This window comes from Medicago sativa, chromosome 2 (assembly GCF_051527215.1).
Source record: "Medicago sativa cultivar Bolivia chromosome 2, Bolivia_mono, whole genome shotgun sequence".
In the NCBI taxonomy this organism is placed as follows: domain Eukaryota; kingdom Viridiplantae; phylum Streptophyta; class Magnoliopsida; order Fabales; family Fabaceae; genus Medicago; species Medicago sativa.
Window position 1 is genome coordinate 57,423,211 of NC_140750.1, and position 13,702 is coordinate 57,436,912.

The window sequence follows — 13,702 nt, forward strand, 5'->3', positions numbered from 1 at the left end:
CAAAAAATTATGGGGTGGCCGCAATCAAAATAAATTAAAATATATAAATAATATAATATACAATACGACCCATTTCGGTTTCGTTCATCAAAAAATTAAACTCATAAAAAAGGAATAGATTTTTTTACTTTTCATCTTGTTCTTCCTGCACAACATATAAGTATATTTTCATTAGCATTGGCCACTGAGAAAGATTTGCACAAAATTTTAGCAAATGATACAATAAGCAAATGGACTTATATGTATAGATATGTTCCATTGTAATTCAAATTGATCAAATCATGTTTCTCTTGTTTTATAAAATACTGTAATAGCACTTTATTTTCTCTTGTTTTTCTACTCCCGTCAACAAATGAATAAAGATAACAACTAGATGATTAAATTCTTAAAGTATTTGCATAAGGAAACAAACTCAGAATAACAGGTGAGTTCTTTTCAATGACAAACATTGTTGTACAAGTTGCATTATTTTATTGTACACATGAAAATAAAATAGAATAATTCTGGTTTGTTCTGCACTAAAAATATAGCCTGAACATACATGGAGGACTTTAATAATTTGTATATAGAACAAACAGTTAACAACAGCTCTATTCTCCTCGTCCCTAGCTACTCGCAACAAAATAGAATGAAAGTGGGATAGCTGGGTAGTGGCATGGTAGTAATATTAAAATTACTTCAGGGGTATAATAGTCTTTTCACAGAATAAATGGGTAGGCCATGGCCTGCCCCAGTCCACATGTGGCTCCGCCACTGGTTCCATAGATTTCGTCAAAGTTGCAAAATTAAGATGTCTTAAAATGATTTCTATAGGAATATAATTAGACAAGACAACAAAACTTATACGTATGGATATCCACCCAAACCAAACTTAATTTGACAGGTTTTTCGTGTTTTGATTGAGTTTAGGTATGAGTTTGAGTTTTTCCCGATTTAAAACACGGGTACGGGACGGGTAACGGGGATATATGTATCCACCCTGAACTCATACCCAAATTCGTACCGAATGTAGAAAATCTGTTTATTACCCTTTTATATAAATATAAACTCAAACTTTAAATCATTTCACTCACACAGTTAGAGTTTCAGTCTTTCAGATAACACTCGTTTATCAAAGTTTTCTCTTTTCTCTTTCCATGTCTAACACTCTCAGCCTCTCTCTTCTCCATCACCATGGTCATCGATCGTCGTCATCTCTTTCCTGGATAATGCATTACAATATTGCACTCGGGGCTGAAAAATACTTTTATTTTTATTAAAAAAATTATCCACTACGGGGACGGGGATGATATTCAATTTTTCATCTTCTCTTGGTATGTGTAGGGTAAGTATATGGGAGTAGGGCATGGGGACGGAAAATGTAAAACTCGTCTCCACCCCGTCTCATTGTGATGCATAAATATAATCTTAATTTTGTGAATTTGAAAGTGTATAAACCATAGAGAGAGATAGATAGAGAGTGAGAGAGAGAGGATATTTTGAGTTGATCAACTTGGGCTTTTTAGTGTAATTTAATATCAATTTAGAGTTTGATTCTTTCATTAGAATAAAAAATATGAGTATCATGTAATAAAAATAAAACATATCATTAAATTGAGTTGGTACGCATGAACCCACTTAAACTATAAATTTTCATTCTTAAAATTTTATTATTGGAGATGCTCTAACTAATGTGAGGATATTTTTTTTAAAAATGACACTAAATGTAAATTGATTAGTTGATATTTTCGTATATTTGAGGTCAAAGATGCATACACTTTTTTCTTATAACTGAGGTGGGAGGGTGTACTTAGGGATCTATCATAATAAACATGGATTAAGACGCAACACAACTATATGCATGTGAATTGATAATTAGACTTACGGTTTTTGACATGATGACATGACATTTTCTTTTGGATGTAAATCGGGTATATGAAGATTAATTTCTCAAGCATTTTAAAACCCAAATGGACAGTAAACTCCTCTAAAAAATTAATGTTATTACATGTCCAATGACACTTTCTGTGAATCATCAAAACGATTGTCAAACTCTAAAGAAGAAGTTTATGATTAATTAATATGTGTTTGGATTTTGGAATCTTAGAAACTTTGCCATTATTTTCGGTTTTCAAGTAAATCTAACCCATCATTGGATTAACTTTTTTTTTTATTTTGGTACAAAAGAGGGCCAAAGCCCAATCATTGGATTAACTTATAAGATGTTCACTCTATAAAAATCTTTTTAGTTTTTATTATTTCCATGTGAAACTCTAACTTAATTGTATGCATGTGGTCACATTCACGACAACACTGTTGAATTTCTTACGTAAATAATATCGTAGGTATATTTTTCAAATCTTATTATTTTTCACTATAAAATGAGTTTTTGACGATATATCTCTTCACCCTCAACACCATTAATTTGGGGTGATGTGATGGATAAACTCTAGTACCATCTTAGGTTTTGGACAAATTGTGAATTTATCCTAGTTTTTTGTTATCTATCTTCCCTGTATAGGCTTACTTAGTGCATTTGTTTACTTGATCCTTAGCACAAGCACGAAATAAGTCTATAGACGCATCCTTATAAAACTCGCTTGTAAGGTGATGCATATTAATTATTTGTTTTACAATAATTAGGTTTGGAATTTTATTTAAATTAAAAAGTTTCATTAGTGGGTTTATTTTGTCAGCATGAAAGGAACCAAGTCAAGTTAGGAATTGAAATCTGGATAATGAATGCACTCCAGCCTCACAAATTGAATGATTGACTTGTTGTCAGCTCAAGTTGTGTGCTTTAATTTATAAGCTTAGCATCAAGGAGCTTTCTTTATTAAACTAATTAGGTTAGGCATGCTTGTACCTAATTCTCAATGATGATGATGATAGGTGTCAACATTATCTACAGCTAAGTGCATGAGAATAATTAAGAGGTACCCAAGATAAACCAAGTCCCACACACCACATTATTCATTATGTAAAAAAAACGTGGATCATTATATCTTATACATAGATATTTGTTAGAATACATCCACGCATTTTTTAGACTGAGTATGTTAGCAAGTGATAACTAAATTTGTTAAATACACCGAAAGGTATGTTGCTAAAATACTCCATAAGAATTTGAGAGATCTCAATTTCAATCTAATTTTATCTTTCAACCACTTGAGTTTTTACTCATTTTTTAAATGTCTTTTTGCTTCCTTTTCAACATCATTCCCATTAGTAAGTGTTTTCTCATTCCCATTATTATGTATTTTTTCATGTTTCATATATGTATATTAGTCTTTGTTGTTACAAGCAGATAGGGCAGGAAATTTGTCCAGTTGAACTTGACTCATCGACTTGATGGAAAATGTTTCAGCTCAAAACTCGATTCAGATTCGATACAAATTTTTTTTCCTCAAATTCAATTTGATTTATGTTCCTTTCCAAGTATATTACTATCCATATCATATATCACTATCCAATGTAGACCTCTCAGCATAGAAAATTATTGTTAACTGCCGATAGATTTTAACCGGCGGTAGTTAACTGCCGATGAAATTTTGGTTTAAATTTGTCATTTCATGGTGTTTCTTAGCATTGTGTAAAGTGTGAAATGCAATTTTGATCAGCATAATGCTACCAAGCCTGTTAAACTCCTTGGCTCTTTGGACATAACTCCACACATTTTATCCAAAATAAAACTGACCCAACAAAATAAACATGACAAAGATAGAAAAGTGTGTGTGGTAGCAAACAGTTTAGTGTAATTGTAAGTTGTAACTGATTCAATTGTTGGAATGGAAGCTGCTGGTTTGGAAGCTAGCACTCAAGATCTTATGCAATGCTCTTAAATTGACTTAGAACCTTAGATAGAAGGTTTAAGTAATTCTGAAAAATTGTTAGTAACATTTAGGGCACGGTTTGGATCGACTTCTTTATTGAAATAAGCACAAGTAACACTGTATGAAAGAACTTAAGAAAAGAGCTTTTATTTTCCTCCTTTGCCAGGTTTCAAACCCTGGACATTTAACTTCTCAACTCCTTTAATCTCTTAACTCAAACTAGTTGAGATACCTAAAACTAATTGAGCTACCTAAACCCCCCTGAGCTTCTGCCATGTTCATAAATTACTTTCAATTGATTTACTTAAGCTCTCTAGGATAGTTTACAGAAACAATATGACTTTATTTTATCATTTGTTATAAAAATATCTAATACATAAACACTTGCATGGTAAGCGTTTACGGTGTAAATGTTCGATTAATTGTATATTCCAACATGGACTTAGTGCATTTCGTTTTCAATTGATTTAGGAGCATATGACAGAATAAGACTGGCTTACCCTCAAATGCAAAAAGATCAGTAACTATCAATGAATAGAGTGATACCATAATGAGGAGAGGACCTTCCACTTTGGACATTTGGAATGGTTTGATTTCATATTCAGACTAAAGCAATGGAATGGTGTATATCTTATCTAGTAAGCTAAAAAAGTAAGCAACAATTGATACATCATTACTTAATTTACTTCAAATGAAAAATAATTGATACATAATGTGTAACTAGTATGATGATAATATATCTTAAACAATTTACTTAATGGACCTGGATTCATTGCAGCCAGATAATAATGCAATCATTGCAGTCGGCCAATACAAGCCGTTAGATAGAGATCAGGCAACTCGCATTCGGACATCAACAGTTCCAATATGCAGCGACTGCAGTAAGTGCGTAGTTTCAACTGCAGAAAATCCAAATTCCGAGAAAAAGACTTCCATGCATTAATAGATAATCAAAGGATCACTACCGTCATTTTTACAATTATCAATAAAAATAAAAAATAAAGATACATATGTGCTTAAAAGAGCTATATGCCTCAATCAACTAAATATTGAAAATTTTGAGGCAAAGCACCTACTCCATCTAATCATTCAACCAGTTAGGACTCCCATATAGTTGTTTTCTGCACTCTTTCAATGTGACCCTTCTTAGGGAAGAACCTTGTTAGTGGCCTACTATGTGAAATCTTCATATAGTTGTTGTTTTCTGGTGTATAATTGAAGAGAGATGAAATTGGATCCATGTTGGAAAAGGGATCACCATAGTCTACCGTACTGAAAGAGTCCCTAGTACTCTCAGTAGTGAAAGAAGCTTCATCTGAACTTGTGAAAATGGACCAGTCACTTGATGTGGTGGCATCTGAAAACTCGTGCCTGACGTTTTCGGCATAAGTTTGTATTACTGGATGGACATTTCTATTTGTGCTTCTTTTGAGGAAGCCATTAGAGGTGTTGATAAGGTGAGTGGCGATTTCTGGCCTGGTATTTGGTGAAGGTTCGGAAACAAAACTTTGACTGACGTGCCGGCTATGTCCTGGTTTAGACGGTTTCTGTGTTTCCAATGAATAAAGCTTTGAAGAATCAGAAACTGATTGCTGCGCGGTTTTCCCGGTGAATTCTGCTGGTGGACGGGGAGAAGACCTACCGAAAATGAAGTGTTAAAACCTGATGGAAGCGTATATTTTGCATGCGATAAAACAATAGTTGTGTTATTTTGACACAACCCTGGACAACAAAATTCAGCAACAATTTGGATTGTTAAGTATTTCAAATACATGGTTAATTATGTTTAGTGAATGGTAAATAGATATAACAAGGAGATGCAACTCATTTATCATCCACTGAACACAATTAACCGCAATTTTGAACATCATAACCATGATTTTCATGTGTATATTTGAACATAAATCTAGGTTAATAGATATCATGTATATTTGTGCACTTGAAATCATGTATATCTGAACACAATCTGAGTTTTTAATGGATATTATTTGTATTTGAAAACTGAAAATTGTGGTTAATTACGTTCAGTGGATGGTTAATGAATTGTGACACCTTGTTATATTCATAAATCATATTCACTGAACGTGTAGTTAGGTAAAGCAAACAAATTATAAACAACTGTGACAGCAACTAGGTCTCTACCTCGTATAGAATAAGATATATGCTCCTTCTGACATCACCTGATTGACTAGTACTGGTTGAACCTGTTAAATTTCAAGAAAATTACTGGTATGAAATACAATTAATATGACTAAAAACATGTATCTTCTGTTTGATTATTTCGCCGTAAAATCAAGATATATTAACAAGACATTAAGTTGGAAAATTTGTCAAAAACTGAATGGATAATCTCTCTTAGTCTATTTCCATAAAATATACAAGATATTAGTATAAAATGTTACGCAACGACGGGAATGGTTACTGTTGGTAAAAAAAACGTTCATGCAATTTCTCCTAACAGGTTAAGCTTTTGGAAGAGTTAATTAATGACAGCTACAAGCAATAAATTGTCGGTTAATTACACACCACAAAGTTTGCAAACAAGGCAACAACATTACCTCGGTATCATCTATCCTGAACCAATTGCCTTGTAGATCTTTCACGTATGAAACATAATGTCCAGAGAAGGACGCGTTCAGTGTGTCGAGGTGCACAACAACGGCATAAAGCACGTATAGTGGAGGAATATCACCCGTCCCAGTCATAAAAGGAATCATATCTAGCATTTCAGGAAAAGTTATGCACTTGTTAATTTTCCCATATCTTCCTTCCTGATAACATAGAACAAAACAAGAAATATTTCAAAGGGTTAATATAAAGAAAATGATGAAATTCAAAACATTATTTGGTATCTAAGTATGAGATCTTGACACATTACAGAAGACAATAATTACAAACATGAGATATTGGTGAAGGCCGAATTGAAGTAATGTTTCCATCACCAGAATCAGAGTAATCACTCATTATGGTCCTTGAATGCGTCGAGAGTTGTTACTATAATCCTTGAGTGTATTAAAATTACAAAAACATCCCTGAATGTGTCTTTTCTTAGCGGGTTTAATCCTCGAATATGTGTTTTGTTAGTTAGTTTGGTCCACAAATATGTCTTTTGTTAGTCAGTTTAGCCAATTAAATTACTAAACAAAGACACACTCAGGGTTACTTTGTAATTTGAATATATTCAGGAGCACTATAGTGACACTGCCTCATATTTAGAGACCAAAATGACAATTTACACCCATAATTATTTCGTAGTAATACTTATTTAAAGAAAACAAGAAATATATAAGAGAAATATTTTAGTTTTAAAAGGTCGTATGGCCACATGAAATTGACCTACCATACTAGATCATTACTACACAGAAACGGATTGCATTACCACATCCGGGTAAAGTTTTAAAAAATTCGTTAATGCCCTGCTTAACCAAGTTCCTTAATCTGGAAAGCCGGTAATTTTAACGCCGCCAACCAAAGCTATAAATAGCAATAAGAACAATTACCAGGACAAAAGACAATGTCTAGCATTCCAAGCAAAGATAAAAAAAATATAGAACCATTTTACAAGAGCTGTGATTTACCTGAAACCTCTTCAAAACAATGGTCAAGATGTTAGGGGCTTCATGTATGCTCAGTTGCTTTCTAGCTCGAACATAGGCAGTGCACCTAATTCAAAATGCATAAAAAAAAGTGAGATATCTTAATTGGAAGTAAAAAATCTAACCAATTAAACATGCTATTTCGACCTATGTAACACCAGCATTTATATTGAAGGTGTGTCCGACATGTGTCGGTGTTAGACACTGACACATGTGATTACATTCAGTTACTCTCATTTTCTGAAATTATTACATGCGTTGACATTTCCATATCAGTGCTTAATAGATTTAGGCAGAAAATACAAAAATGATCATACCTTCCACATCTGTACATATTTTCTCCGTCCAAATCTTCAGGGGAAGTAAACTGAGTCAATGCATCTTCAAGTGACTCAACCCAACCCAAAATCTCCAACGTCAGGTCCATAATGTTCTCATACCTTTCTGACTCATGACTACAATTCAAACACTTAACCTGTGGACATTAAAGTTTCAAAATGACATCAAAAAAGATGTAAAGTTTAAGGAAACTAAAGAAAATCACGAGACATGGGTTACAGACCTTGGATTGAAGACGACCACCAAAAGTATGTTGTATGAAAGTTGTTTCTTGCAATCTAGGATCAACCTTTCTCTCGCCACCAAGTCCCTCCAAACATATCGATTGCATTGATGCAACTAGAAGCCTATATAAACAACAAATGATATAATTTAACATTAACTATGTATGTTTCAAACAAGCACAGTAAAACTACAGTATACTAGGTCAAGTTGACTGTATGAATCAAATGGACTTCTACCTCTAACTTACTCAACTTATTGGGCCTATATAGTTCTTCTCCACGCATTTTAAAACATATGTAGCAGTGAAGCTTCGGATTAAAGGTGTGTCTGGTGTCCAACATGTATAAATGTTGACACTAACACATGTAGTTACATTTTATCACTTCCAAATTCTTTAATTATTAGTGGTGTCTACGTTTTAGAATCAGTGTCGTATTCGGTGCGCGAGTCTGTGTTAGTGTTTCATAATCTAAAACCACCTAAAAAGATTCTATCTTTTTTACAATAGGTAAAAGCGTACAACCCTAATGTCCTCTTTAATGCATTTATTCCTAATCCTATTTTGACTTGTGTGTCTACTCATCTATCGTAACATTCTCATAATCTGCAGCATTGAAGATAAATAGGAAATAATCCCAAATCACCTTAAAAATTCATGGGCATCTTCCTGACTTCCATCACCCATGTTGCAATTAATGCTACGCATGTGCCAAAGTATCCTACTAGGAGAAAGAGGAGCGCCAATTTCTCTCAAAATCATCATGTGCTGCTCCAACTCACACATGAGACACCAATCTTTAGCACAACCTGTCATTCATGAAAAATACAATTTAATTTTAAAAAAAAAATATGCATTTGAGGAAAATCGGAATTATTGTTTAAGTGAAAAGATTGAGAGAGAATGGAAATACAGGATTGTGAATGTGATCCATAAAGCAAATAAACGACAAGAGGCTTTGTAGAAGTTAAGCACTGCAAGACAGCATTGGCATAGCAACTGCAAAATAAAGAGGAGGAAAACATATTTAACAAACAATGACTCAAATATATCGAAAAGGGACATCAAGGGTTTTACATAATATGTTAACTTTACCTGTTCCCGCAATTTAAAAGGCCCCTTGGGAATATGCCAAAGACTTCACTCTGGAAAATCTTTACAAAGTCTTCGTAAGGAAACAACATCTGGGACATGATCAACACATTAATATGTTAGAAACAACATCGATTTTTAATAATGGAATTATAATTACTTTTCAAGTAGAAGGACAACTGGAATTGAATTTGAAAGCATCTGTAAAAAACTACGATTTAATTCATATCCACTGTCGGTGTAAAAAAAATACAATGCCGATCAAACATAATCGTCAAATCATGACTTTAACCATGACTATTTCTAATTTATGAAGTCACACACATGAGTGATTTGTTGACAGCGTAAAACATTTTAAATTAACAGTGTATCAAAATTAAAACTCAAAACTAACCTTTATATTCTTTGCCTTTTTGGATCTTACTCCATTGCTTTCTGAGGACGCTAGTGCAGTATGTTTTGTTGATTTCCTCAAACCCATCATTTTCATAAGTCCGGTACTAGTAACGCCATTGATACCATGCAAAGGGAGAGTACTTCTGCTTCCAGCAACTTCTGCATAATGAGCATTGATAGTATTTTCAAAAGAGAATACCTTAACATAGAACAAAAGTGAACTCAAATTATAGGAAACATTCACATGAAGATAACACATGAGGAAAATAAAGGGCAATTGTACTAACTCGGTTCATCAGGAATTTTCCCTTTCTTCTCTATTTCAGGGTCACAAAAGTCTATTGACGTCTTTGATGTTGACTTTGGTGATTTAGAAAACCTGGCCTTTGATGGATGTGACGGCTTTTTAGCCTTTGCACTTCCTTTAACTGTCGTTTCAGAGGAGCATTTGTGTTGCGCTGCTTCATCGGAATGATGGTTCATCCCCTTGACTACATTTCCTCCTTTGGTAACGACGTTTGTTTCAAATTCATCAACGCCTTCATCATTGTTCGCAGCGCTCGACACATTATAGCTTCCATTTTTGTTTCTTGGTGCAAATGCATTCTCATATTGAGTTTGATAGTTATCATCCTCGTCCATTGTGTTTCTTGAACCATCTTGTTCATGTGTATAAACTCCAAAGCCATTAGAATTGATCTTTGAGGTTTCTTCCTCCAACACAGAATCATTGCAATTTCTTGACTGCAGCAACAATTTAGGATAATGATCAGAGTTGAATATCGATTAGTGTATGTACAAAGTGTATGCCAATTTGATATCAAAGTAAAATAAGTAAACCTTCTGTCTCATAAATGTCTCCTGAGAAGAGGTCGCTTTACAATCAGAAGATTCAATAGAAGATTCATAAATAGAACCGCTATCTCTTCGCCGTGTTTCTCTGTTGGATTTATGGGAAGGTCTTCTCTCCAAAGTGGAAGGTTGAGAACCGTTAAATGGAGAAAAATCGACAGTAGCAGAAGCGGCGATGGTGCCTGTCGGAGGGTGAACCAAATTGTCCAAAGGTTCCATTAAAGTCTGGTTCAAATTGCAACCAAAGTAGGGGTAGTTTGAATTTTCGTAAAAGGCACTTCCGTGACCGAATTCCTCATCCGGAAAAGCCAAAGGAAATGAGCTTGAATTATGAGATTCCAATGGCAGGCACTCTTGTTTGTGAATTAGCCTCCAGTGGATTATTTGACAATTCCCAGAGCTGCAAACCACTTACAGCTCAAATTTTAAGAAATAATAATCTCTATGTCAAACAGATAATTTTCCATAACAATAATGTTATAGAAGAAGTGATTCATTTAAATAATAGATACTAAAGTTTCAATATCTTTATTCTGCAATAAGTAACCCCACCTAAATATTTATTTTACAACCTATCTAAAAAACTAGCACATTTCGTTGCCAAGTACTAGTTTGGATATAAGTAGGTATGATTGATGTCAAACGCTTTTAATGATCTAACAAACGATTGATTGAAAGAGGAAAAAATCTTTACACCAACAGTGTATCTATCTGAATTAAATCTTTCAGATACCATGATTACAATTCAAAGCATACTTCCACATTGTATCTAAGATTGAGAAAGAGGAAAAAGAAAACAGGTTCATAGATACAATTTGTTAAAAGAAAATTACCAGTATCTAACAAGTTTGCATCTGGAGCAACGAGTTTTAGCCGGAGCGGAACACCTAGCACACTCGTGATGAAGTTCATTCTTTGGAGAATAATTTTTTGGAGTATAAAAAACTTGAGGTTGAGGGGGAATTACATCAGCAACAGCCATTTTTGCTTCGGCTTTAAAGGCTTCTTCAGCAGCCAATTGAGCAAGCAAATTTATCCGATTTCTCTTCTTAGCAGTCTCACTCCATTTTCCAAGTAAGATATAAGCCACCAAAGGAAGTACAACCAGGACCAGAAACAGGACAGGAATATCAGATTCACGCGGTTCGAGCATATCCCCACAAGCATACTCATGTCCAGTTTCCTCCCAAATCACTAATCAGAATGTGATCCCCCCTAGTAAAAATCCAAGTAAATTTCAAGTGCAGCATAGTCCATGGCCTACCATTCAAACCTGTCATGTTTCAACTACTTAGATTCAGTGAACTACATATTACAACCAAGCCTTAACTCACTACGGCCCAGTGGGGCAAACATCTTAAGTATAAACTATTTCTAAAACAACAAATAAAATAAAGTCAAATTATTTTCATGTAAGCTATAAGCTATCCTAGAGAGCTAACGGAAATAAGGTGAAAAATGAAAACAAGTTATGGACATGTCTTAAGTTGTTTCCATAAGCTCTCTTTAACGGACTCACAAGTGCTTATGCCAGTAGATGAGCTCAAATAAGCCAATCCAAACAGGTCCTAGGTAGGGTTACCACCTTTCAAATAACAAATCAATAACTTAATCTAGGAATGTTTTGTACTTCAACAAAACATTTACTTATAAAATGCCGATTCAAAAAAATTTACTTATAAAATGAACTAGATTCACATTTCACCCCAAACACTTTGTCTTAGACATTTCCAGTCCACTAAGAAAGGAACCGAGGAACACAGAACTCAATCATATCCTCTTTTAACTGATAAATTAATCAAAGTAGTTTAACTTAAGAGAAATTGTATTCGTTAATTTTCGTATAAAAACGGTGGAAAGTGGACATTGTTGAGCTATGTTCCTTCTTTAAGAAACCAACCAATAACCTGAAATTAGCCTAACTTTGCATCAGAGAAATAACCAATTCAACAAAGAGTTTCCGGAAAACAAAACGCATCCTTACTCATTTTACAATGTAAATACCGGCGTAATTAGCTAGACCTATAAATTTAGAGGAAGATGAGAAACTATTTTTCCAATCTCATGAACAAACATGAAACAACTTCTTCCACATTTGACTAGAATTTTGACTGCCACAAACATAGTTCCCATGTTCACATCAACAAGTTCAACAAAACAAGACACACAAATGAACTTATAAAACACCATTTCACCAATAAACACAAAATGTCAACACTCAAACAACAATGATTGCACAAAACAAAGCAATGTAAAAACATTTTTTTTTAGTCTATATACCAAACAACCAATCTGTTACATTTGTGTGCCCACACCACCAATTTTATATTCAACAAACACCCATTTAAGGTAAACAAAACCAAAAAAGGATGCTTTCAACTAAAGAAACCAGCGAACCACCCCCAAAATATTTCATTTTTTTAATTATTTCCAAATAAACAAATCTCAACCCCACCAAACAAAAACAAAAAAAACCCTATTGTTCCACATAACAGCAACATAAAAAAAAATCAAACTTTTCTCAAAAACAAGAAAAACCCAGAAAAAAATAAAGACATTATCTCAAACCTAAGATCCAAACAAGTACAAAAACAACCCATTAAAAAAAAAACACAATGCAAGATAAAAACTTTTCACAAACCTTCATCACATTTCACAAATCTAAGCAAAACCCACCAACACTTCACCTCAATACTCTCATTTCCACCTTAAAAAAGATTCCTTTTTTCTTTTCTCACACAAACAAAAACAAACAAAACAAAACACCTTCCTCTACTACTTCTTCTATTCTACACACACACTCTACAAAGCACTACACTACCCTACAACAACCCTTATCATGTGCCTTAAACAATAACCCTCCACGTGGCAAAGGGTCAAAGGTTGGAGCTTTAGAAGAGTTTGTGAACGTTGATGATGTTTGTGGGACAGGGTTTGATGATGTTTTCAATGATTTGTGGTAAGTGACACGTGTACGGAGTGATGGGTTAATGAATGAGAGGATAATTTGTTAGAGAGAGAAAGGGATAAATTTTGAATTGAGAGAGAAAAAGATTAAAAAAATAAAGTTTTGTTGATCTGAGTCATGTGATGTGACAGAGCTGTGACAGTCTTTAGCTACGAATATTACAATGTCAGTGGTAACATAGTTGGAATTTGGGACAAATTAACTTGTATATTTAATTTACATTGTTTGTTAGGAGTACTAAAATATTCTTGCATGACCCATGTGTGTTCATGTACTAGTGTTTTTATACATTTTTATTTTACGGGAAATGCTTACCAATATTTCTGAGATACTCCCTCCGATCACTATTATAAGCAAAATTTCACTTTTTAAATACATTGAATAATCAATGTATCAAGTCTATAATAAAGACTAGATACATTAA

General features: G+C 33.8%; 1 protein-coding gene across 3 annotated transcripts; it reads right to left on the reverse strand.

Moving 5' to 3' along the window:
• Positions 1 to 4,727: 4,727 nt before the first annotated feature.
• UBP15 (ubiquitin-specific protease 15) lies at positions 4,728 to 13,069 on the reverse strand. 3 transcript variants are annotated; one of them, XM_085745325.1, is made up of 14 exons: positions 12,952 to 13,069; positions 11,144 to 11,583; positions 10,299 to 10,710; positions 9,746 to 10,202; positions 9,457 to 9,617; positions 9,066 to 9,154; positions 8,884 to 8,969; positions 8,617 to 8,779; positions 7,971 to 8,094; positions 7,726 to 7,883; positions 7,391 to 7,475; positions 6,371 to 6,583; positions 5,955 to 6,016; positions 4,728 to 5,450 (listed from the first exon to the last, which is right to left on the reverse strand). In XM_085745325.1, exons 2-14 carry the CDS (start codon positions 11,461 to 11,463, stop codon positions 4,910 to 4,912), a joined length of 2,871 nt encoding a protein of 956 aa, XP_085601451.1. In that variant the 5' UTR covers positions 11,464 to 11,583; positions 12,952 to 13,069; the 3' UTR covers positions 4,728 to 4,909. The 3 variants fall into 3 exon arrangements, with proteins under 3 accessions (XP_085601451.1, XP_085601452.1, XP_085601454.1); XM_085745326.1 differs by lacking the exon at positions 12,952 to 13,069 and adding an exon at positions 12,333 to 12,461; XM_085745328.1 differs by lacking the exon at positions 12,952 to 13,069 and adding an exon at positions 12,295 to 12,461.
• Between the last annotated feature and the right edge of the window lie 633 nt (positions 13,070 to 13,702).

Excerpts from the sequence above, each read along its gene's own strand:
- UBP15 (XM_085745325.1), bottom strand. The coding sequence starts at position 11,463 with ATGCTCGAACCGCGTGAATCTGATATTCCTGTCCTGTTTCTGGTCCTG. Across the intron at positions 8,970-9,065 it reads CTTTTAAATTGCGGGAACAG|TTGCTATGCCAATGCTGTCT; the intron begins GTAAAGTTAACA and ends TTTATTTTGCAG. Across the intron at positions 8,780-8,883 it reads TGGATCACATTCACAATCCT|GTTGTGCTAAAGATTGGTGT; the intron begins GTATTTCCATTC and ends CATGAATGACAG.